The sequence below is a fragment of the Hyaena hyaena genome, unplaced genomic scaffold (assembly GCF_003009895.1).
Source record: "Hyaena hyaena isolate Hyena2069 unplaced genomic scaffold, ASM300989v1 scaffold_31, whole genome shotgun sequence".
Lineage (NCBI taxonomy): Eukaryota > Metazoa > Chordata > Mammalia > Carnivora > Hyaenidae > Hyaena > Hyaena hyaena.
This window is the reverse complement of record NW_024080664.1, coordinates 303926-327045: the sequence shown is the minus strand read 5'-3', so window position 1 is coordinate 327045 and position 23120 is coordinate 303926. Positions and strand designations below refer to the sequence as shown.

The window sequence follows — 23120 nt, the reverse complement described above, 5'->3', positions numbered from 1 at the left end:
TGCTGCTGCTTTTCCTTAAAATCTGAACTTTTATTCCCAGCGGAAGGACTCAGAAGCAGCTGGTGGATTATGTCCGAGACAGTGGGGTGAAGAGGGTTCCCTACGAGAGGTGAGCACCATGGTCCCTGTGACGGAAAGTCTGTGCTTTTAACATTAGTATTTTACGTATTTTTTTTTAATGTTTCTTTATATTTGAAAGACGAGACAGCACGCGTAGGGGAGGGGCAGAGAGGGAGACACGGACTCTCAAACAGGCTGAGCACAGAGCCTGATGCGGGGCTCCAACTCGGGACAGTGAGATCATGACCCGAGCTACACTCGGACACTTAACCGACTGAGCCACCCAGGTGCCCTGATATTTTATGTATTTTTAACCTTTCCCTGAAAACAGTCAGCTCAAGTACATAAACATGTATTTTGACTCCGGAGTTCTATTTCTTTAATTTTTTTAAAGATAATGGATTAATATCTTTCTATAGTTAGTGTTTAGATACAGATAGTGACTTTTTTTTTAATTTTTTTTTAATGTTTTATTTATTTCTGAGAGTGAGAGAGACAGTGTTAGCAGGGGAGGGTCAGAGAGAGAGGGAGACACAGAATCTGAAGCAGCTCCAGGCTCTGAGCTGTCAGCACAGAGCCCGACACGAGGCTCGAACCCACGAACCGTGAGATCCTGACCTGAGCCGAAGTCCAGCGCTTAACCGACTGAGCCCCTCAGGTGTCCCCATATAGTGACTTTCTAGTCTCTAATCTGCGTAGCAGATCCTACATGTAATGTCTCATATAGTATGGTAAACTTTGAATCAAAAATTTCACGGGCTTTTTGCATGTGGGATTTTTCTTCAGCGTGAGGGGATGATTTTACCTCTTCTGCGGCATCTGTTTTTATCTGAGTTCTTGCTTTTTGTCACTGCCTGTCCAGCCAGATGCCTGTGGCATATTGTCAGAACCTTGGCCCCATTCTTACGTGCGCCCTTCCCCGGGGCATGGCTGTGCTCTGGACAGGCGCTGGGAAAGGCATCTTGGGGCTCACAGATTGTTCTCTGTTTGCAGGAGACACAGCAAGACCCGGACGGCTGTTCATGCTCTGACTGCAGACTTGCCGAGGCAGGTTAGTCCTTCCAGTGGAAGCAGATGTGATACTGTCGCCTGTGCTCTGTTGGAGAGCCACCTGGCAGTGTTGTGACAGGGCCCTTAGACTCAGTCCTATTGTCCACATGGCTCTCCCGGCCCCAGGGCTTCTTGCAGAAAAGGAGTCCTAAGAGAAAGCTTTGTGCGTTGATACGCGCCACAGCGGTATTGTGATGCTAGAATCCTGACCACCGCCTGTGGAGGTGACTCACTAGCACGGTCTCGGCTGTGCCTATTCGGCGGGGAGTGCTTGGGGAGCAGCTCGAGTCTTGTCATGGTGGGGGGCGGGCGGAGGCCCGGGACGCGCACACAGTGCGCTGCCAAGTGAAGCCAGGAGGTTGCGGAGCAGCCTGTGCAGTAAATCTAAAGTGACAAATAGATGCTCAGAGGAGACAGGCTAGAGGCATAAACCTCAAAGTCCCATGTCGTCTCTGCGTGGCAGGGTCCCCAGGCAAGTTGTACTACAGTGGGCCAGGCGTGCGCGTGTCAGGAAAGCAAGTGGTGGATGACAGTGTACGCTGCCAGCTCAGGGCGCTAAGTTACACTGCATTCACGGGGCGAGCTTTTGGTGCTAATATGTTAAAGGTGAAAAGCAGGAAACAGACACGTATCCGTGTTGGGCACGATTACTGCTGTACCGAGCACGGGCGTACCCAGAGGCACAGGCACATCTTCACAGAGAAACACTGGGCCACAGAGTCGAAAACGTGTTAACAGCTGGTGTTCTGGGACATGGTCCTATGCTTCCCGCATGTGCTGCTAGAGGCTTCCATCCCCAGGCTCGCATGCCAGCTTCCACACACACGTACTTTATGTAGACTCCTGTCTCTCTGTCACGGTCTCCTCATGCAGCTCTGTGGTTTCTTATTTATAAGTGTTTATTCTTGCACGATGTTAGTCCTTGTTGACCACTGGTCATTTATTATGGTATTTCCAGAAGCTGCACTTGTACCTCATGTTTGAAGCTCATGTTTCCCAAACTTTGTTTAATTGGATGTTTTAAATAAAAACATTCTTTAACTCTTCTAGGTATGTTTCCTATTTAGGAGTTTTTTGCTAAATCTATTGATATCAAAAGATTTTTATTTAAACAAAGTTCAAATTTATGAATAGCTTTTTTTAAATTTTATTTATTTTGAGAGAAAGAGGGCACACAAGCACAGGAGGGGCAAAGAGAGAGGGAGGCAGAGAATCCCAAGTGGGCTTTGCACTGTGAGCACAAAGCCCAACGCAGAGGCCGATCCTGCAAGCCACTAATAAATAAAATAGTATGAATAGGGATGCCTGAGTGTCTCAGTTGATTGAGTGTCCAGTCCAACTCTTGATTTCAGCTGAGGTCATGATCTCAGGTTCATGGGTTTGAGGCCGGAGTCAGGTTCCATGCTGGATGCACGGAGCCTGCTGAGATCTTGTCTCCCTGTCTCTCTGCCCCTCCCCAACTTGTGCTCGCTCTACACGTATGCTCTCTTTCTCTCTCTCTCAAAATAAACATTAAAAAAGTATAAATAGTCTAAAAATTACATTTAAACTTTCAGTTCTGATACTGTCTTTCAAAAACCACAAGAACACATTGAATCCAGTTTTTCGATTGAAAATGTGACAGGATGGGCACCTGAGAGCAGATTACCCCGTGGAACGAAAGTCGGTCACCGTGTGGCGTCCTGCTGCCGCGCCCACACTGCATGCTGCTCCTCATGCAGAAAGGCGCTCAGGACCAATGGGTGGCACCTTGTCTAATCACCCTCTTCCCAATGTCGTGCGTGTACACGGCATCTGAAGTTCCCTGGAGGCATGACTGTCTTGTGACACGTGAGAAGGGCAGGCTCACTCGTTCCTTGTGTGTGGGACTGAGGACAGGGCTCCTCCTGCCCCTGAGTAGCTTCTCACACGAGCTGGGGGCAACGCCAGTGCTTCCTGAAGGCTCTGGGGTCCAGTGCCTGTGTGAATGTACCATGCGCTCCATCACTGCCTGGCTGTAATCTCCGAGGAAGGAGTGCCACGTGCAGATGCGTGTGTCCCCTCATTGGCGCTTTGCTTTAGAATCTCGTTAGCTGAGTGATTCTAGATCTGAATCTCAGATCTAGAAATCCTTCTAGAGGCTGAGAAGGAAATGTGCAGACACACGGTTAGCTTTGCAACTTTCTCATGGTAATTTGTAATTTTATGTGCGCCTCTTTCTTCTCTTCACCTTGACCCACAGAGCGTCCCCTTCACCGAGGGCCTGAGGACCTCTGCGCCCCCGACTTCCGCAGACGCCCCCTTCTGTTCTGTCCCTACCTCCCCTCTGGCCCTGCGGGGCCTGCCTGATTTCAGAGACAGCACTGGCTCCCTCACCGAGCCCCGGACTCCCGACGCCAGGAGGCCAGCCGCAGCCGACGGTGACACCAGAGGGGCCCCGGCCCCCGGGCCCCCTGCGCCGCAGCCTTGTCAAGGTGTTGGGTTTTGTCACGTTGTGAGGAGCTGCAGCCCCAGCCGTCCCGTGGGTCAGAGTCACGACGCCGCCACAGGCCCAGATGCAGGGGGCGCTGGCAGGGAGCGCAGAGCTGCTGGTAAAAGCGACCGCGGGGGTGGCGGTAGCGTGACCGTGGGCTTGTCCCCCGCCAAGGGGGAGCACCCGCACGGCCGGCAGGGCGGTGGCGGCGGGGGGCCTGTTTTCACATTGACAAATGCCCGGCTGCAGGTGTCTGAGGAGTTCATAGACGATGACCCGGCTGACATCTCTTTCTTTGCTGGAGGCTCGGAGGCGTTCTCCTTCCCCTACTGCGCGCTAGCCCCGCAGGCCCCTTCCTGCGCTCGCCCCGCCCCCGCCCCATCCAGCCCAGACAGGTACCCCCCGGAGGTCATGCACATGCACGTAGAGCATGGTTTTGAATTTGAGGGAGAGGATGGCTTTGGCGGCAACGTGCACCCCTCAGACACCTCAGAGCTGTTTGAGGTGAAGGCGCAAGCCAGCCTGATGCAGAGCCTGCTGAGCCCCTCGGAGACCAGCTCGCTGAGGAACAACCAGTCCGAGAACAGCTCCCTCAGCAACTTGCCGCTTCACAGCGGCCTGTCTGTGCGCACCCCCAGCTCGGCCAACCAGTCCGAGGCCAGCTCCATGGCCAACTTCCCCGCCTGCTCGGTCCGCTCCGAGGCCAGCTCAGCCTTCCAGCTCTCGGACATCATCGACCAGTTAGAGCAGCTCAGCTACCCGCCCACCACCGCTGAGGACTCCAGCAGCACAGACACGGATTCGTGGGGCGCCGAGGCCGGGGCCCCCCTAGACATGAGCCTTTTTTTCAGCAACCCTTTTGCACAGACAGGTGGAGAGAGAGTCCTTTTCAATCTGCAGACCATAAAGAATTTGACTCCAGGAGAGCGGGTGGATAAACACCCTTCCTGACCAGCCCAGGCCCCCTGCAGGGCCACCCACCGCCCACTCAGTGCAGTGAGAGCTCAGATTGGTGGCTTTACACCCAGGAAGCGAGTCTGTGTTCATGGCTAGATGGTCTTCTTCTTCCGGATTCTCTCATTAGTCTGTTCTGAATGTCGGAGGATTAAAACTTTTGCTTAGAATGGTGTGTTAAAAGGTGTAAAATAGAAGAGCATTTCCACCTCAGGGCTGATGAGCTAGTCTTACAGCTTTTCTTCTCTGGCTTACACTCTGATTCAGCTAAAACCTGGTACTCCCCACCCCATTTTGAATGGTACGTGGCTCTGATTCGCATTGATCTCTGTTACAGTGTGTCCTGTGCCCATTGCTGCTTTCGAAGCTGAAGCTTGCTGTGCGTGCTGCGTTAGGATGGGGGGTGTTGTGTGGTCAGCCCTGCACGGACCTTCCAGTACGCCCTGCAGAACCCGGCCCCTGGGAAAGGCTGTGAAGGCCAGGGGCCCCTGCCTGCCCAGCCCTCCAGTGGCACGCAGTGGGGCCCCTGGGCCTGCCCGCAGCACCCTCTGTGCCGAAGGCGTCGTCCACTGACTGGAGACCCAGAAATGGTGCTGTGTTTAGATAGTGGGCTTGGGGAAGCTTTGGTGTAAAATGCAATGTAAGCTTGAACTTCTTTCTTCCATCTGGCTTAGTGGTTGCAGAAAAAGCAGAACCGGACACACCGATCCGCCTGACAGTTCAAGTGTGCAAGCTCCCAGCAGAGCTCTTTGCTTCAGACTGATTAGGGGGCCGGTTCACTAAGCAGCAGTGCCCAGGAGCCCCACACACGTCAGGGGCTGAGATGCTCTCTCTCTTTGGGAATGTCGTTCCTTCAGGTCAAGCGGCAGCTGTTTTCTAGCAGTGTCTGTTTCTGAGGCAGTTGGAACGGTCGTGTGAGTGGACAGCCTGAGGTGGCTGTGCCCGGTGGGTGGGCACAGCGCAGGCGCTGTGAAGCCCGGGCTGCTGCCCACGGCACAGATGGCCTTACCTAGTAGAGATGTGCGCGTGAAAGGCCGTGTTTCTTAACTGTCCCTTGGTGAGTGCAGGCCTCCTGTCCATCCCTGCTGGTTGCCGAACCGAGCCCTCCCCTGGGGGATGCATGTGCACACACCGAGCAGCCGGCTGTCTCTCGTGAGTGGCAGGCTTTCTTTGTCACCAGCAGTCATCGAATACCAGCAGAGGCTTTTTGCCTAATGTATTGATTTTCCATTTCTGTAGCTGCCTTAAACCTCCGGCACAGTCTCATCACTGTGGTCTGCGGGACGAGCACATGGCATGTGTCCTCATCCCGTCCCTTGTTCCTGAGACATGGCCTCTGTCCAAGGTGGAGGCTATCTGGTGCAGTTTCGTGTTGGCTGACCAGTATCTGCGAAGAGACCGTGTGAGCCAGGTAGAAGGTGGGCTGCACAGGTAGGAACCACGAGTTAGAATAGCATGTTCCAGACACTTTGTCTTCCCCTTGGTGTCACTCAGAAACAGACTGTGTATCTGTGCAGCAAAGAGTTAATACATCTTCCATGGGAAATGCATTTCCTAGGCTGTAGTCATCGCGAGAGCTGCCTCTCTCCTAATGAAGGTGCCTGGCGTCAGGCTCAGCGAACCTAAGTCGCCCTGTTTCAGGTGTCCAAGCAGCAGGTCCCGTGTGGGTGGGTAGGAGCCAGGGCTGCGGGTGGCGGGGGCACCGCATAACACTGTTGTCCTGCAGATTCTGAGTAAAGGCTGCTCTCCGGCAGCTTCTGCCAGGCCTTCCTCTACAGGAGTTTTGTTTCCCCAGTGAACCTTCATTTTCTGGAGTTGATTTTTTTAGCCTTTTATTTGGAAAGCTTTCAAAATACCCAGAAGCAAAGGGGAGTGGACATACCCTGGTCACCACCCCGTTCAGCGTCACCAGGGTCCGACCCTGCTTGTGCCATCTGCCTTTTCCTTCCCCTCCATGCCTGGTGCTCTGGTGTTCTCTTGGTGCCCGGACAAGCTATGCCTTTCCTCAGAATGCCTGCGTGCATCTCTGAGAGCCGACCCCTTCTCTCATGGTGCCCCCGGCAGTGATGCAGAATTAATAACCCCATGGTATCCTCTAATACCAGGGACGTACTTGAATTTGCCCAGTTGTCTAAAGGGCCTGTTAATACCTGATTTGTTCAGATCAGTCTTCAAACACTCTCTGCTCGAGGCATGTGGCCGTGACCGCTTTTCCATCTTTTCCCATTGAGAAGACCCACTTCGTGCCGGTGACTTGTAGAAGGACCAGGGGCCTGGCTCATGCTCCTACCTGTGCCGTCACCTGTCTGCCCTTCCCCGGCTTCTCTGAAGGCTCCGAGCCACGTAGACCACCAAGCACGCGCCATCACCCACACCCCCCCTTATCCCGCAGCCCCGCAAGGCTGGTGCCTCCATGCCATCAGCACGTGGGGCAGCACAGCTGGGAAATGGGCCCAGCGTCCCAGACGCTCTGTGGACACCACTGTCCAGCTGTTATGTTCAGATTCAGGTTTAGCTTTTTGGCAAGATCTGGAGAAACACGTAAGAGCTGTTCTTTTCCAGAGCTCTCACACTGTGTTTAAGTTGGCAGGTCTCCCTTTCTAGTGAAGTCAGTTAATTAGAAGCGAGCGCGGCTCTCCTTGGAGGCCTGCGCTCCTGTCTCCACCACCCTCTCCGCTTCTGGGTGGGTTGTAACCCCCACCCCCCACACAGAGAGAGTTCTTTAGAAACCTGGGGGGAGTGAGCCCGAAGGACGTTTCCTGCATGTCTTTCTGCTCATAGCAGACCGTTCAGGCAGTGAACTTGTTGTGTTTTATCGTAGTAAGAGGTGCTTTACCATAGATGTTAAAATATCTAGAGCAGTTCGGATTGAGGGTCAGCACTTCCTGAAGCAGGATTGGGTCTTTCTTTTGTTTGTTTATGGCCGCTGATCACAGTTGCCTTCCCTCTGGAAGCCCTTGTGTGCACGAGGCCGTCGTGGGACAGTGGCCCCGCATCCCAGGCTTACAGGGTGGCTGTTCGCACCTGAGTGAGCTGTGCAGGGCTGTCACCAGCACTTCTGACATCAGCAGCCGCTTTGCTGAGAGCGTGTAGTTGAAAAGTGCCTGCAGCATGTGGACAGTTTTCTCCTTTTATGTGCTGCCCTCAGCCAGATGCAGGCCTGACCTCCGGCAGGAGGGACCGACCAGCCCCGTCACAGACGGGGGCGCTGGGACTGCAGACAGTGCCTGTTGCCTCCAAGGGCACGCCTGCTTGAGGCAGGGTGTTTATTTATATTAGTTACCCAGTCTGTTTTTGTATTTAAGTCTCTAAAGTTCAGTATTTTACATACGCCAGTATATGAGTATCTAAAGTCTAATAATAAAGTTTCAGATTAGTAAGGTTGACTGCACTCAAATAGGTAATGGTGTGCACTGTATAACTTTATAAATCACTAGGTTTGGCTGTGTGCCTTTTCTGTCTTCCGAGGGAATTCTCGAGTGTGGAATTAGGTCAGGATCCCCTTTCCCAGTTAACACAGCGTGTTGTGTAATTGACACACAAGGTTACATTTGTGTCGGTTGTACAACAGTGACTGGACAAGTCTGGGCCTCATCTGTGCTTGCTGTGAGTGTGGTGGCCACCTGTCACCACACAACCTCATCACAGTGCTTTCATGCCTGTGACGACGCACATTTTAGAAATAGCAGTAATGGTAGATGGATGGACAATAAAAATAGACCATCGGAAAGCTCATAGGGAAACCTGTTCATCTGTTCATCATCGTTGTTTGCAAAGTCCTTTCTGAATTGGGTCCTGTGTGGTCACCCTTGGATTTTCAGTGACAAGCTCCTCCTCCACCTGCTGCCCTGCACGAATCACCGTGAGCACCCCTCCTGTTCTGGCTGCGATCACGTGGGACCCACGCAGCACATGAGCCACGTCCCCGTGAGCCATGTGTTTGTGTGACATTTGATGCCAGTGCCTGTGTCTTCCCTCACGGTTGGTGGAACATCAAAAAAGAAATCCATTTCTAGAACAATTACTTCACAGACAAAAATGTTAACTTCTTGGGCGCTTACAGTTGAGAATTTCAGTATGTGTTCTCAAGGCACGGAGTCACACTGCCAGGTTTGGCTTTGGCCCTTGTCCTGAAGTTACAGGACTGTCACAGCTGGCTGGAGCGCAGGTGGCTGCCCTGGCCCCTCTGTCCACGCAGTGGCCGTGCCCATGAGGTCCCAAAGTTCTATCTTTTGCCTAAAAACCTCTACCTTCCCTTCAGAAATGCAGAGGAAAGGAACCGGTACTTCTGACCGCTTAATTTATTCATTCTCTAAAGAAAACACTGATGTTGCCTTGTTTGTGGTACTTAACAAAATTTGTTTTCCACTGAAATTGCCATTTATAAATTCACAGATATGTACTAATTCAGAATTGTTTATTCAATAAAATAAGGAAATATTTGCTATGAACTTTTAAATGGGCTTTTTAGCTTCCTTTTCCTCTCCTTTTTTATAGTTGTGGTGTACATCTCGCGCGCTAAATGAGTCTCTGACACAGCTGCATCCCATTCCTACAGCCTCTTCCCTGGGCCTCTTCCACTTTGTAGGCTTCTGAGCAGCAAGTAGGCACTGCAGCGCTGTACGGACGGGCTTACTGCGGGTATGGACGACGGCGGTCCTGTGAGAGCCCAGCAAAGGAGGGTGTCGTGCGCTTTCACAGGGGGGGTGCTCTCAAGGCCTGACAGGCGCGGACTTGGAGTCCATGGTCTGCTGCTCCGGGCCCTGCACTGCGCCTTTGAGGCGGCGCTATGTTCAACGTTGGGGACGAACTTGTGGTCCTTAGGCTTGGACTGCGCACAAAACACCTGGTTGGCTTCGTAATTCCGGAGGTGAGAGCACTGTTCCCTTTCCTCCCAAGTCAGCCGGAACCCTATAGAGCCCCAACCTAAAGTGCCGCAGCGACACAGGTCCTGGACTTGAGTCTCCCACTTGGCCAACACGAGCTCTTGTTGCCCCCACGGAGCCACCCGCCCCTGTGCAGCCCCCCACTCCAGTCCCGGAGCGTGGCACGTGCTGCCCTCGCCTCTTCGGGTGCTCTGAACAGCATGGGCACCTGGGGGCGGGTGCTGGTCTCCTCCCTGGGGGGGTTCTCGGTGCCTGGAGGAGGGGGCGTGACAGTGGCGGCAGCCTTCCAGAAAAGCACCTTGGCACAGACCCCCACTCCACACCGCGTGGGCAGTCACTTCCCCACTCAGAGGGTAGTGTGCCACCAGACATCATTCCCTCCCACAACACATGGATCCGTAAGGAGCTGTTTCATTAGCAAATCCAGATTTCAAGAAACTGCTGAGAGCATTTCTCTTTTGCATCCCATCTCTAGGTTGGCTGGTTAGGAGGGTGAACACTGTCTGGCTCTTACTGCTGAATTATGTTAATCCAGGTTATGTTTCTTTCCTAACAAGCATTACATGCAGGCTTTTTGTGGGTTGTTGTTTTTTTGTTTTTTTTTTTTTGAATAGTTGGTTTGGTTGTGGGTGCCTTGTCCCCGATGCCGCGGTGGGTTCAGAAGACCCGGGTCCTCCATTAGAACCCAGACGCAGGGCGCCCTGCACTACACGTAGGAGGCCCCACCCCTAACAGATGGCCCAAAGTGTGACTGCTGTAGGCCACACCACCTATTTTTCTTAATAGAGAAAGAGCCCTGTTTATTTAGAACAAAAGAAAAGATTGATAACACACGTCGGTGTCCCGCTCTTCACTTCAGGTCGCCACAGCCATCTCCATACCCCGAGGCCGCCCCGTGCCAGGCACATCCTAGCCCAGAAGCAGAGCCAAAAGTAGGTTTCTGCTAACTTGTTACGCTTACATTTACCTTAATTCTTGGTGTAGTGTTTTCCGCTTCATAGGATTAAGGATCCATATTTCAAAACCAAAGGAGTTTCTAGATCTTACTTTCCTGCTATCATGTTAACCTTCAAACTTGACCTTGAATTTTCCAAACTGAACCTTGATTCTTCTTCCACCTTAGGCAAAATTTTCAAGCTTGTTCATTATGGGGTTTTGAAAAATAAAGGTATGAAATGAAAATAAGCATAGGGGCGCCTGGGTGGCTCAGTCGGTTTAACGTCCGACTTCGGCTCAGGTCAAGATCTCGCGGTTCGTGGGTTCAAGCCCCGCGTCGGGCTCTGTGCTGACAGCTAGCTAGCTCAGAGCCTGGAGCCTGTTTCAGATTCTGTGTCTCCCTCTCTCTCTGATCCTCCCCTGCTCATGCTGGCTCTCTCTCTCTCTCTCTCTCAGAAATAAATAAAAAACATTTTTAAAAAATTTTAAGAAAATAAGCATAAATTTTGGTCTGTGCTATTGTCTCTCACCAGCTAGTTAGATGGATAAAATCCATAAAATGGCATTTCAAAAATTGTAAGAAATATTTAGAAATTTTCCGAAATAAAGGCATCACTTGCCAGAGTTGCTTACTGTTGGCAGTTTGAAATGTTTTGAACGCGTGTTCTCAAAGGTAATCCAGCCTTGTACCTGGGCCCTCTGAGTGCAGAGTCGTCCTGAATTCGGGTGGACAGCATGGAGTCCCCCCAGCAGGAGTGGGGAGCTCGATACAACCTATCGTATGTGTTGATTTCAAATAATGTGATGCGGGAAATTGAAGAAGTTCCGAAAATTCTCATGCACAACTAAAGGAATCGGTCATTCTTTTTTTTTTTTTTCTTTTTAAAGTTTGTTTATTTGGAGAGACTATGAGCAGGGAAGGGCAGAGAGAGAATCCAAGCAGGCTCTGTGCTGATAGCACAGACATGGGGCTCGAACTCACAGACCGTGAGTGAGGTTATGACCAGAGCCGAAAGCAAGAGTTGGATATTTAACCGGCTGAGCCACCAGGCGCCCCAGAATCAGTCATTCTTGATGCTACAGTGACACAGTAGAGCACCACCACCTTTGTGTCTAAGTAGGTCAATGGCAGGGACCCTTGTCACTCAGAATAATAACCTTGGACACGGGAGTCTGTTTTTACCAGTATTTGAGATTGTTTCCCTGTCAATTACGGCTAAATGTGTTCTGTGGCGTCTGAAATGATGGTCTAGCATTTAAAAACCCCTCAGACCTGCATTCTGATAGTCGACAATGACAGGGTTTCTGAGGCAGGGGGCCTCTATCGTTAGTGCCCTTGCACACCGTCACATGGGGTGAGAGCAGCAGCCCGTGAGCACCACGGGCCCTGTCACTCCGGAAGGACACACCCGCGGAGCCACCACCTGTATGCAGTGTATGTATGCGTTGGCAACCTCACACATGCAGCACTAAGGCTGGCCCGCACGGGACAGGGCATGGAGCCGCGGGCGCCCCCCCACCCCCAGCAGTCTCCAGGGTAGATGGGTTCCATGCTCACTGCCACTTGCTTGAAACCGTGTGTCCTGACAGATTTACCTTGTCGTGTAGGATGTGTGTTTACATAATCTGAGGCAGGTATGGTTTATAATGTTTTGCTGGCGCTGACGGATTTAATAAAGACAGGTGCTTGATGGCAGTTTGTGGTACTTTTTAATCTATTCACTAAGTTGTGTGTTGACCATTTTTTGTGAAGTAAGTGTCCACAGTGATAATATCAAATGATGACTTTTACCTTCCCTGGAACCACAATACTTTATTCCAAACGAGCAGGCCATCCTGGAAGGGAGGTCCCTTGTACAAGTTCATCAGAAGGGCCATTTATTGGAAGCCGCATTCTCTAGTTTGGTGGCCTGACCAGCCGGACCCTATGGGTCGTGGAGCCCATCCCTGTCGCTTCAAGGGGACCACCTCCTCCAGCTTCACCTTCTGCTGTAAACAGGAAGTCAAGTTGGCAGCCACTTTCTGGGAAACTGTCCACTGTGAACTTGTGGTAGGACCGCCCATCCTCGGGGTGCTGTGCGGGGCACGGCGGGGACGGAGTAGAGCAGTGGACGTAGCTTATTTTCATAAGCAATGAGTGTGAAATATCTCAGGTCTCACACTGAACAGTACAGTTGTGAAGAATAAGGTGTGTTGCTAGGAGCGTCTAGACGTTTTTGTGAATTCTCTGTGTAAAAATATCTCACGACACAATTCTGGGCTTGCTTGAGACAAAGGGTTTTGGAGTGTGAGTCCTAAGTAGCTCTTCTTTGGAAACACACCCCCTTGTAGGGTCCACACCCTCAAGTAGAGCCCTCAGCCTGTTTGATCCCTTCAAAACTGACCAGGCTCCTGCACACGGGCAGGAGGACCAAGGAAGCCCGTGTGATTTCAGGGTTGCTTTAGCGTATTTTAAATGTGTAATAAAAGCAAATTCGAGTTTGTTAGAATTAACATTGAATAAAAGTACATTCGGATTTGGTTAACAATTTCATGCTCTTACATCGTCCAGATTTTCATGGTCAGTGAATGTTGGCTCGAGTTTTCACTGCGTAGTGGTGCGAGACAGCCCGGGAAAGCTCTGCCCTCATAGCACTGGTGGCTCACCTCCGGGGCGGGACCCCCTCCCTGGGCCGGAGCCCCGCCAGCGCCAGCAGCCTTCCAGAGCTCCGACTTTGTCAATGTGAAAATCAGGAGGCTCCCCTGCAGCCTGCCGGCCAGCCGCAGGGCCAGCCATGCCAGACTCGTGCGCACTGGCCCTTGGGCAGCCCCTGCACTCCCCCGCCTGCAGTCATGAGTGTTTGAGGCCAAATAAGCCAACTTTGGGTTTTATTAGCTGGTCACTATAGGCAACCGCATTTGAAGTCTCTGACCACAGTGTAAGAAGATCTCACTTGGAAGCCAGTGGGGGGTGGGGTGAGGTGGGGGTGGGGAGGCACCAGGGGTCCTGGCCAAGTCACTTAGGTGCCAGCATTCTGTCCGCCCATTTAGCCACAGTTGGGAGTGATGGTGGTTTAAGAGCTAAAACACTGTGCGTTTGTAAACCTACAGTAAATTTCGATTATAAATAGCTTCTAAACCGGTTCAATTTCTCATATCAAACTTTGCTTTATAGATATCTTTAAAATTTGCCATTTAGTAGTTGCTGATTTTCCATTTAAAAAAAAAACACTGGAAATAACCCTTTCAGGCTTAGAGGCCCTTTGACCACAGAATTCCTGTACTGTAAAAAGTGATGGAGCACCTCGTCTGCCCTCTTAGAACTTGGCCAGGACTTTGGCTTCTGCCCCGTCCCAAGCAAACCCTGTTTTAAGAAGAAAAAACAGTAGTAGTTACTCTTGTAGTATGATTCTAGAAAACCAGCATAAAATCCTTTTTAATGAAAAAATTCAAGGAAGTAGAAAACAGTATGTTGAGCAAGTTTACGTGATCCAGTTTTTTTTTAACGAATGATTAGTGCAGAGTGTGACCTTAAAGCACACTTCTGTTTTTCAGATTCTTTAGCAGGGGTTGGCACCTGTCTAAGCCTCTGCGATCTGCCTCCATCACCTGCGCACAGAAGGCGCCCCGCTCAGGGTGCGCCCTCCGCTTCGCTGGTCTTGGGCTGCCGATTCGCATCACAGTTGCATCTTGTCTAGAGCTGAGAAAAAACCCCAGGAACAGATCCCCGGGGTGTCCAAACCACCTGTGGTTGGTCTCTGAAATCCAGTCCCCCAGCCACCAACCAGTGTTCATTTCGCTCCCTGTCACACTGAGAATTGCACCCGATAGGGGCTTTGTTTACACACCTCCCAGAAAGTGCCCAGTGGGAGCGGTAGGCTAACGTTGGCTCAAGCGCGGTGAGAACTGTGGTGTCTGGCCAGCGTGGCAACCCTTTCTCATTTCTTGCTCCATTCCCTGCCCCGTTCAATTCCAGGCCTTTCCGTGGACAGTCCTCAGCCTTCTCCCTCCACCCGGAAGAGCCCACTGAGCCTGAGCCCTGCGTCTCAGGTGACTCTGGGCCCAGCTGAACAGGGCTTGTCCCCCCTCCTGAGCCCTGTCCTTAGCGACGCTGGCGGAGCCAGGATGGACGGCGAGGAGGAGCCAAAACACAAGGTGGGCGCCATCCCCGCAGGAGGCAGGCCGCTGGTGGGCCTGGTTTGCAGGGGGCCTGAGGGGGCCCAGGGCAGACTCTGTCCCGGTGAAACCTGCCCCTCGAACCGCACGTCACTTGGGGCTCTTTGGCCACCTTTGCACAGAGGCAGCCTTCCTTTTTCATTGAACGGCAATTCCTGGTACCTGTAGGCTTTAACGGGGTGCGGTGGGGAAGGCGGGGCCCTGGGGGCGCCCTCCGCCTCCTGCCCTCCCTCCTTTGTCGGACACTCTCGAACAAGCAGGTAACTGGGAGGGTGGCAGGGACCCCATCTTATTGGGCTCCGGGATCAGTGGGTTCTGAAGGAGAGACGGGGTGGGGTGGGGTCCGCACGGGGGAGCATGACACCAGAGGGGGAAGGAGGTGGGGGGTGCGGGTTTGAGGCGGCAGGTTGAGGCGTTGCCCACAGGCTTGGCTTTGCTCTCAGGGACAGGAGGCTGCAGGTCGGAGCGCCCCGGCTCGGGGACGCGGCGCTGGCCAGGGTCACCCATTGCGTGGCCACCCGCACCCTCCTGGCCCGTGCCCCGCTGAGTGGCAGCACAGACCAGGTGGTCCCGGCCGTGCGGCTCTGCGGGCGGGCACACGGGGGGGGCAAAGGGGCCAGGCAGCTGGGGGCTTGGGAGGGAGGGGTTGAATAATGGCTGGTGGGGCTGTGGCTGCCCAGAGCCATCTGTCCCCCGTAAGGAGTGGGGGTCCCCGAGAAGCAAGCTGGAAGGAAGCGAGGCTCAACTGGGCTGCCAGCGGTGGGGGTGGGGGGGCTGCCTCACAGGTGCCTGTCGTGTGGGGGAGCTTTCGTGGAGAACACCTTGGCAGGCCGTGGATCTCATCCCAAAGTTATGCTGAGGCCACCGTGCGTGGGACACGGGAGGTCCTTCGGGAGGCGGGGTCAACCTGATGAGGCCTTGCCCACACTCCTTCCTGGGGTGCTCCCCTCAGAGAGAGCAGGCCCTGAACTGGAAGGCAGCTGTCCTATCGGGTGCCAGACGAGGGTGGGGATCCCAGGACCCAGGCTCCGGTGCAGGGCTCACAGCCCCCACCCCAGGCCTCTGTTCACATGGGGCTGCCTGACAGAGGTCACTCTGGTCCCCCGAATGCCGTATTTGGCAGCAGGACTGTTGGCTTGGGATATTTTTATGTATTGATTTTGCTCACTGTTGCTTTGGTGCATAAACAGAACGGCTGGAAAGTTGCATAAAAAACTAAATTTTATTTTGTTACTTTTCCACACTACAAAAATAGTTGTCCTTTAGGTGGTTCCGTAGGGTGACTTGTACCACCTGAGGGTCACCGACCAGTTCACGGCAGGCGGCCATGGCCTTCCCGTCCAGACCAGGCCTCAGAGACTGAGCCTGGGAGCCCCACCGCAGGCTCGCAGAGCCATGGCCGGGCCCTGCACACGGGGACCCCGGGCCCCGCCCCGCAGTTCCCCTGCCTCCCCTCCTGTCCCCGGGGCTGCTCGGGCTCCAGAGCACTTTCCTCAGCGCTGCCCGCGGCCAGCCCACACCCAGCGCGGAGCCACGCGGGCCACGGACCCACGGGGACTCCCTGGCTGGGCCTCTGCCGCAGCTAAGCACTGTGGGGCATCTGCGTTTGCCTCTGGCTGCCGGGCTGCGTGCGACCTTTCCGGGGGGAGCAGTGTGCCCCTTGTCTCCTGGCATCCCGCCTCTCCAGGGTGTCCCACTTAACCGCTTAACTGGCTGTTTCTCCCCCTTTCCAACAGAAATCAGTGAGGACCGATAGTGTTCGGGAGGTCCGGAGGCTGAGGTGTTTGTGGGGCACCCCCTGTCCAGGGCTGTCGGGCTGCTTTCTGTGGGGGCAGGTGGCAGAGCTGGGCAGGAAGTATGTAGTCCTCCCGAGGCGGTGCGGCACCCCCCACACACACACACCCCCGCTGACCCGCGGCCAGGCTGGCCTGGCTTTTGCTCCCCTGGGCGTTTCCCTAAGAGGTTTTCGCTGCGCTGGAAACCAGCAGACCAGCCCTGGACACACAGGCAGGCCTTCCCTGGGCCGCTCCTGACCGCCCCTCCCTCGTGTGTCCCGTCACTAACTGGTGGTGCCTGTGACGTGTCAGTGAGCTCGTCGGAGACACTGCCGTGGCTGTGTTCCTGAGACTTTCTCTCTGGGTGCTTTCATCCCCCACGGAAGAGGACTTGGTCTAGAACCTCAGGGTGACCGTGTTCTGCAGGATCCCACTCAGGGCTAAGGTGCCGCTTGGGAGCCACGCAAAGGAAGTGTGGGTAGGAAGCCGGCTTACCTGCACTGGGCCCCCCGCCCAGAGCCCCTGGGCCGACAGCACGCAGCTGGAGGTGTCCAGAATAAGGGACATTTGGCTGCGTGGGGGGTGGGGTGGGGCAGGCAGAGCCTCCAGACCATGAACCTGGACCTCCTGGGAGGGCTCCTCCTGGGGGACTCTGAGCCCCAAGAGCTTGCCGGGCACACAAGCTCAGGTGGAGATGTGGTATGTCAGAGACTAGACAGATTTAGGGTTCGAAAAGTCATGTTTTAATAGCACAAAGCCCAGAAAGAAGTGAAGAGCATGAAGGTGGCCACTCCGCAGGGAGGGGGTCTGGAGCTCCAGGGACAAGGGGTGGGCACTCCAGGGAGATGCCTCCAGGACCCCAGTGTCGTGGGACCACAGAGCAGGCTCACCTGGCTGCCGGGACAGAGCGGCTGTTGGCTCTTTGCCAAGAGTGGGTCGCGGGGAGCATCCCTGTGGGTGGAGAGGCCACGGCCATGTCGGAGGTCTCTGAGGCACACAGGAGGAATGAGACTGTGTCACCACTGCGGGAACACGGCAGCCTCTAGTAAACTTCACTTGGGGGTGGGGGCACAGGGAAGAGGGCCCCCCCCAATATCGGCCTCTAGCCCAGCCTCGCCTGTCAGCCCCTCCCAGACTCATGGACACCCGGCTCCTCACCTTGGTCCCCAAACCTGTCACCTCGGGGATGGGAGCTTTGTCCCTGGGCCTGGACCCAAAGACACAGCCCACTTTGCCTCCTCTGTTGCTTGGCCCTCCTCCCACACCAGAACGTGACCTGGAGGCAGTGTCTGGTCCTGCTGCTGCCCTCCCCAGCTGTGGACAGATCCTCGATGATGCAGTGGCCTTCTGCCGGGCCCCAGCCCCCCACGCTGCTCTTCGTGCGGCATCCGGGCTCCTCCCGCGGACCCGGCACAGCTGGATAAGCTCCCATAGACCCCAGAGCTGCCCTGCCTTCCCCACCAGTAACCAACCCGCCCCCTCACCCTTGCCCTCCACCCAGCCTCCCAGTACGACCCACCCCCACCCCCCACCGCACACCTCCAGCCTCTCCCCCTCCCACTCCGCCGTTACGCCCCCTACTGGAGCTTCAGGGCAGGGGGCCTCTGCTCCTGGGCGATTCCCTGGTGCCTGTTTGGTGTCGTATGTGCTCTGTAGATGTTTGCTTGGTGGCCTCAGGGACAGTCAGCCCTAAAGAGGTCCTCAGCCAGGGGAGGAACTACGGGGGAGCGTGCAGGGATCGAACAGAGCCAGGTGTCTGCCAGGTGGGGCAGGACGAAGGAGGGACCTTCAGGCTGGACCTTGACAGAGGTGGCTACCTGAGGTGCTCAGGGCATGCAGGAGCTCTCACGTGGGACAGGGAGCCCAGGTTCCCAGGGGCCCGTCGCGGCCCTTCCTGCTCCTGAGAGTCGGTCCCGTCACTGCTGACTTGGCTGGAGGCACCTGAGTGTCAGGCAGAGGTTGTGACAGAATTCGGAGCACCCAGGGCGGAGTCATCTCTGGCCCTGCGCTCAAAGTGTGTTAGCTGGCATGATGCTCAAACAGCGGGCACAGTTAGAATGTACACTGTTTGGCAATTTTAGTGACTTTTTTGTGAATTCAGCTTAATCGTTTCTAGTCACATACATGCGTATATACAGACACATGTATCTGCTACCCAGCTACACCCCTGGTAGTGATAGCAAAACAAACCAGCAATAAGCTTCAATACATGTTGATGTTTGAACAGTGATTTTTTTTCCTAAAAAAAAAAAACCAACATAAAATAAGAAAAACGCATAAAGGAGATCCAGCTGGGTTTATGTTTTTACTCAGAAGTGAATCCCTTCAGGAATTACAGATGAAAAGTGCACAGTGATGTCAGCTTGAGCAGAAAATGAGAGCTGTGAACGTGGGTGATGTGGCTGACAGACACGCACTCACGTTGCCTGTGCTTCTTACAGAGCACGGCCGCAGACGAGGCCTATTTCATAGCAAAGGAGATTCTCGCTACAGAACGAACGTACCTGAAGGATTTAGAAGTTCTCACTGTGGTATGAAATCTAAGTCCTTTATTACTTTGTCTTCTTTAATATAATCTACACCAGAAATATAGCTTGTGGCCACCTGAGGTGTACATGTTTATATTCTATTAAATATATTGCCTTCAAGCCTATCTAAGTCCAGTCAGAATATTGAGTCCAAGTTTTTTGTAAAACTAGTATCCATTTGAAGCTTTTCACCCAGAATCGTTTTCCTATGTTGTGAAAATTGGGCAGTCAGCCAAGAGGATAGCTGTAGCACTGATTTGAACAGTGGGGACTCTGGGATCGGTGCTGGGTGTCCTATGGCTACAGACAATCAGGGATGAGGTCCCTCGGTCACCCTGAGCTCTTCCTGCAGTGGTTCCGCAGTGCTGTGGTCAAGGAGGACGCCATGCCTGCAGACCTGATGACCCTGCTCTTCTCCAACATAGACCCCATCTACGAGTTCCACAGAGGCTTCCTGCGCGAGGTGGAGCAGAGGCTGGCGCTCTGGTAACACCCTGCATACCTGGCGGCCCCTGCCCTGGACCCCCACCTCGGTGGCTCCACCCTTGTGGCTGGATCACTTCCTCGGGAAATTCCCAGCTTCAGAAACGAATTCATAAGAACCATTTTTTCATCGAAGTATATTTTTAAAATTTGTGGGGGGAGTAGACCTATAACAGCCACTTTTGTTCTTCCTATTCCAGAAGTAAAAGTAGATCCCCTTTTTTGCCTCATTACCGTCTCCTGTCAAATATGGGCCTTCCACCTCTGAGCATCTCACTGCCATTCTGACTATGACTGGGACACCCAGGCACACTAGCGTCAATCAAAGTACAGCTCACAAGTTTTAACAAGGTTTTGACAATATTTGTCCATCTCTACTCCAGGGAAGGGTCTTCCAGTGCCCATTCCTCAGGCGACCATCAACGGATCGGTGACATCCTGCTCAGGAACATGCATCAGCTAAAGGTACCACTGGTTCATGTGATGACTCCACGCCTAGCAAGTGACAGCCACCCTCAGCCTTGCCGTCAGGGCAGCATCCCCTCAGAGCAGTCATCCCCTGGACGCAGCTTCCCCTTGGGCAGTTTTCCCCTCTGGACAGCTTTCCCCTAAAGACAGCTGTCACCTCAGAGCCCATTTCCCCTCGGGACAGTGTTCCTTGTGGGACAACAATCTTCCAGGAGGCTTTTCCCCCCAGGACAGGGGTCCCCCAGGATAGTGTTTGCCTCAGAACCGAATTCATCTCAGGTCAGTTTTCCCCTCAGGGTAGCTTTCCTCAGGACACCCTTCCCCTCAGGACAGCGTTTTGTTCAGGACAGAATTTCCCTCACGGTAACCATTCCTTCTGGGCAGCGTTCGTTCCCCTAGAATGACACACAAGTCAGGGTGCCGTTCCCCTCAGATCGGGATTCTCAGGCCACCATTCCCTTTAGGACAGCTTTTCCCTCAGGACGGCAAAACCTCCGGGTGCCTGGGTGGCTCAGTCAGTTATGAGTCCAACTCTTGGTTTCCACTCAGTTCATGGTCTTGCTGTTTCACGAGTTCAAGCGCCAGGTCAGGCTCTGTGCTGGCAGCAAAGACTTCTTGGAATTCTCCCCCTCTCTCTGTCCCTCCCCCACTCGCACTGTCTCTGTCTCTCTCAAAATAAATAAACTTTAAAATTTTTTTATTTTACTTAAGTTTTGGGTTTTTTTTTTTAATGTTTTTTAATGTTTTTTATTTATTTCTAGGAAAGAGAGAGAGAGACAGCGTGAGCAGGGGAGGGTCAGAGAGAGAGGGAGTCACAGACTGAAACAGGCTCCAGGCTCTGAGCTGGCAGTCAGCACAGAGCCCAACGCGGGGCTCGAACCCACGAACCACGAGATCATGACCTGAGCGAAAGTCGGACGCTTAACCGACTAAGCCACCCGGGCGCCCCTGGGGTTTTGTTTTTTTTTTTTAATGTTTGTTCATTTTTGAGAGAGAGAGAGACAGAGCACGAGGTGGGGCAGACAGAAAGGAGACACAGAAACAGGTTCCAGGCTCTGAGCTGTCAGCACAGAGCCCGATGCGGGGCTCAAACTCACAAACCATGAGATCATGACCTGAGTGGAAGTCAGACACTCAACCAACTGAGCCACCCAGGTGCCCCTAAAAATTTTTTTTAGAAAAGACTGCAGACCCTAAGGACAGGGTCCCTCAGTGTAGTTTCCTCTTCAGGACATCAGGACATCATTCTCCTCAGACACCCCTCCCCTAAGGATAGCATTTCCCTCAGGACAGCATGAGAGGGGATAGCATGCTGAGGGCTGGCGCTCCTGACGCCTGCTGCTCCGTGAGCCACAGTGGGGCGTCAGCCCCTGGCTGCCCCATGTAGCTGGTGCTGCCCTTGCCGAGCCACCAGCTGCAGTGGGATGTGCAGGAATGTCCAGCTGGCACTGGGTTTTTGTACACAGGTCTGCCAGCTTAGGGTTCAGGTTGTTTCCCTCAGAGGTGTTAGAGCTCCCGCAAGGGAATGTTCCAAGGAAAGGATTCTGGGGAGCCACAGTGAGCAACATGGTCTCTCATTAGGGCCACTTGTCACAGGTGTTGAAAACAATGGAGCCAGCTCTGCTTTTGCTGTTCGGGGGTCTTACTCTAGTGCTCGTCCTGAAGCAGCCCTGCGGCATCCTGCCCAGGGACTCAAACCCTTCTCGTACTGCCCTGGGCCCCCAAGCCCTCACGCCCACTCGCTGGGCTGGCCGCCGCCTCCGTGCCAGGCCTGGCCTTCCACCCAATCCAGCCAGATTCCTGACACACCTGTAGGCCCCATTCCACTCCTAGAGGCCTGAGGGGCCCACAGGATCTCTCCATTTGTCTTCAGATAGCCCTGCTTGGAGCCCCTTCTCTTACCCTGAGACCTTTTTTGGTTTTCTGAGCCAGGTGGCGAATTCGCCATTTCTACCCCAAAAGCACTTGCACAAATTTTTTTTTTTAATTTTTTTTTTTTTTTTTTTTTTCTAGGAGAGAGAGAGACAGCGCGAGCAGGGGAGGGTCAGAGAGAGGGAGTCACAGACTGAAACAGGCTCCAGGCTCTGAGCTGGCAGTCAGCACAGAGCCCGACGCGGGGCTTGAACCCACGAACCGCGAGATCATGACCTACGCGAAAGTCGGACGCTTAACCGACTAAGCCACCCAGGCGCCCCAACTTGCACAAATTTAAAATCAAAATACACACAAATATGTTTGAGGTTATCGTATCACAGACGTTATGTGTAACATTAGCAAAACAAACTGATTTAATATCGAAACCTTCTAGAAGGTAGAGAGGGACTGGTTGGGATTATCTGTGTAATACTCAGAATCCATTCACGTGTGCTTTGACCGGTGCTATAAGAATGTTAGGAGTGATTATTTCCTCTCTGACAAGTGGCTTAAACACCTGCTCCGCTCTCTGCGTGCCCGGGACCCGCGGCTTCTGCGGGCTGACGGCAGAGCGGAGCTTGATCTTTCCCCGCCGACCGGCACCGCCGTGTCGTGTGAGGCAGCTCGTGGCCCTCTTGGCACCAGTCCTTCATCTGTAAAGTGGGGCGAAAGCGCTGTGTCTGCTGAGCACGTGTGGCGGAGACTGGGCTGCGGATGAGCCCCACGCTGCCGTCTCTGCAGTTTGGTCTTGTGCACACCGGGCCGTCCGTTTCTGTCTTGCCACACATTTCCGGCTGGCGTATGTCATCCACACCGACCAGCCTGTCCGTGCAGCCCCCTCTCCCGCGCCTCCTAACCTAAGACCCTGCCTTTTATGCCTCACAGGAGTTCACCGGCTACTTCCAAAGGCACGACGAAGTCCTGACAGAACTGGAAAAGGCCACTAAACGCTTTAAGAAGCTAGAGGCGGTATACAAAGAGTTCGAGCTCCAGAAAGTCTGCTACTTGCCTCTTAACACGTTCCTGCTGAAGCCCATCCAGCGGCTGGTGCACTACCGCCTGCTGCTGAGCCGGCTGTGTGGGCACTACGCGCCTGGGCACCGTGACTACGCCGACTGCCGAGGTGAGTGTGGGCTGGGGCCCCTGCCCCCTAGCGCCGCCACGGCCGGATGGGTGGGACCCGGGCTGGCCAGGTGCCGGAGCCGGTGTGGCCACAGCTCTGAGGGCATCGCTACGGGGCAGGAGCACATGGGCTTTCTCACGTGGGAAGCGCAGGGTGTGCGGCTTCCCCCCTGGAGGGCCGGTCTGGCCGCTATTGGCCCTGCCTCCCGCCCTCCCCTCCCCCTAGCTGACGGAGAGGTGGGTGCCGGTCCTCCAGCACCGCCACCCCAGGGCACGCTCTTCTCTGCACATGTGCGCGGTGTAGGGAAGGGCTCCCGTTGCCTTGCAAAGTCACAGG

General features: G+C 54.0%; 1 protein-coding gene across 5 annotated transcripts in view; it reads left to right on the top strand.

The window, feature by feature from the left end:
- The window catches only part of FARP2 (FERM, ARH/RhoGEF and pleckstrin domain protein 2), a 104866-nt gene that overhangs the window by 66326 nt on the left and 15420 nt on the right, over window positions 1–23120 (top strand). For 3 of the 5 annotated variants that reach the window (XM_039228533.1, XM_039228534.1, XM_039228532.1), the window contains exons 11-18: window positions 41–109; window positions 1054–1111; window positions 3332–3680; window positions 14294–14472; window positions 18710–18799; window positions 19149–19282; window positions 19663–19744; window positions 22547–22784. In XM_039228533.1, coding sequence (XP_039084464.1) covers window positions 41–109; window positions 1054–1111; window positions 3332–3680; window positions 14294–14472; window positions 18710–18799; window positions 19149–19282; window positions 19663–19744; window positions 22547–22784 — 1199 coding nt within the window. The remainder of the gene's footprint in view (window positions 1–40; window positions 110–1053; window positions 1112–3331; window positions 3681–14293; window positions 14473–18709; window positions 18800–19148; window positions 19283–19662; window positions 19745–22546; window positions 22785–23120) is intronic. The other 2 variants (XM_039228536.1, XM_039228535.1) reach the window with 2 other exon arrangements.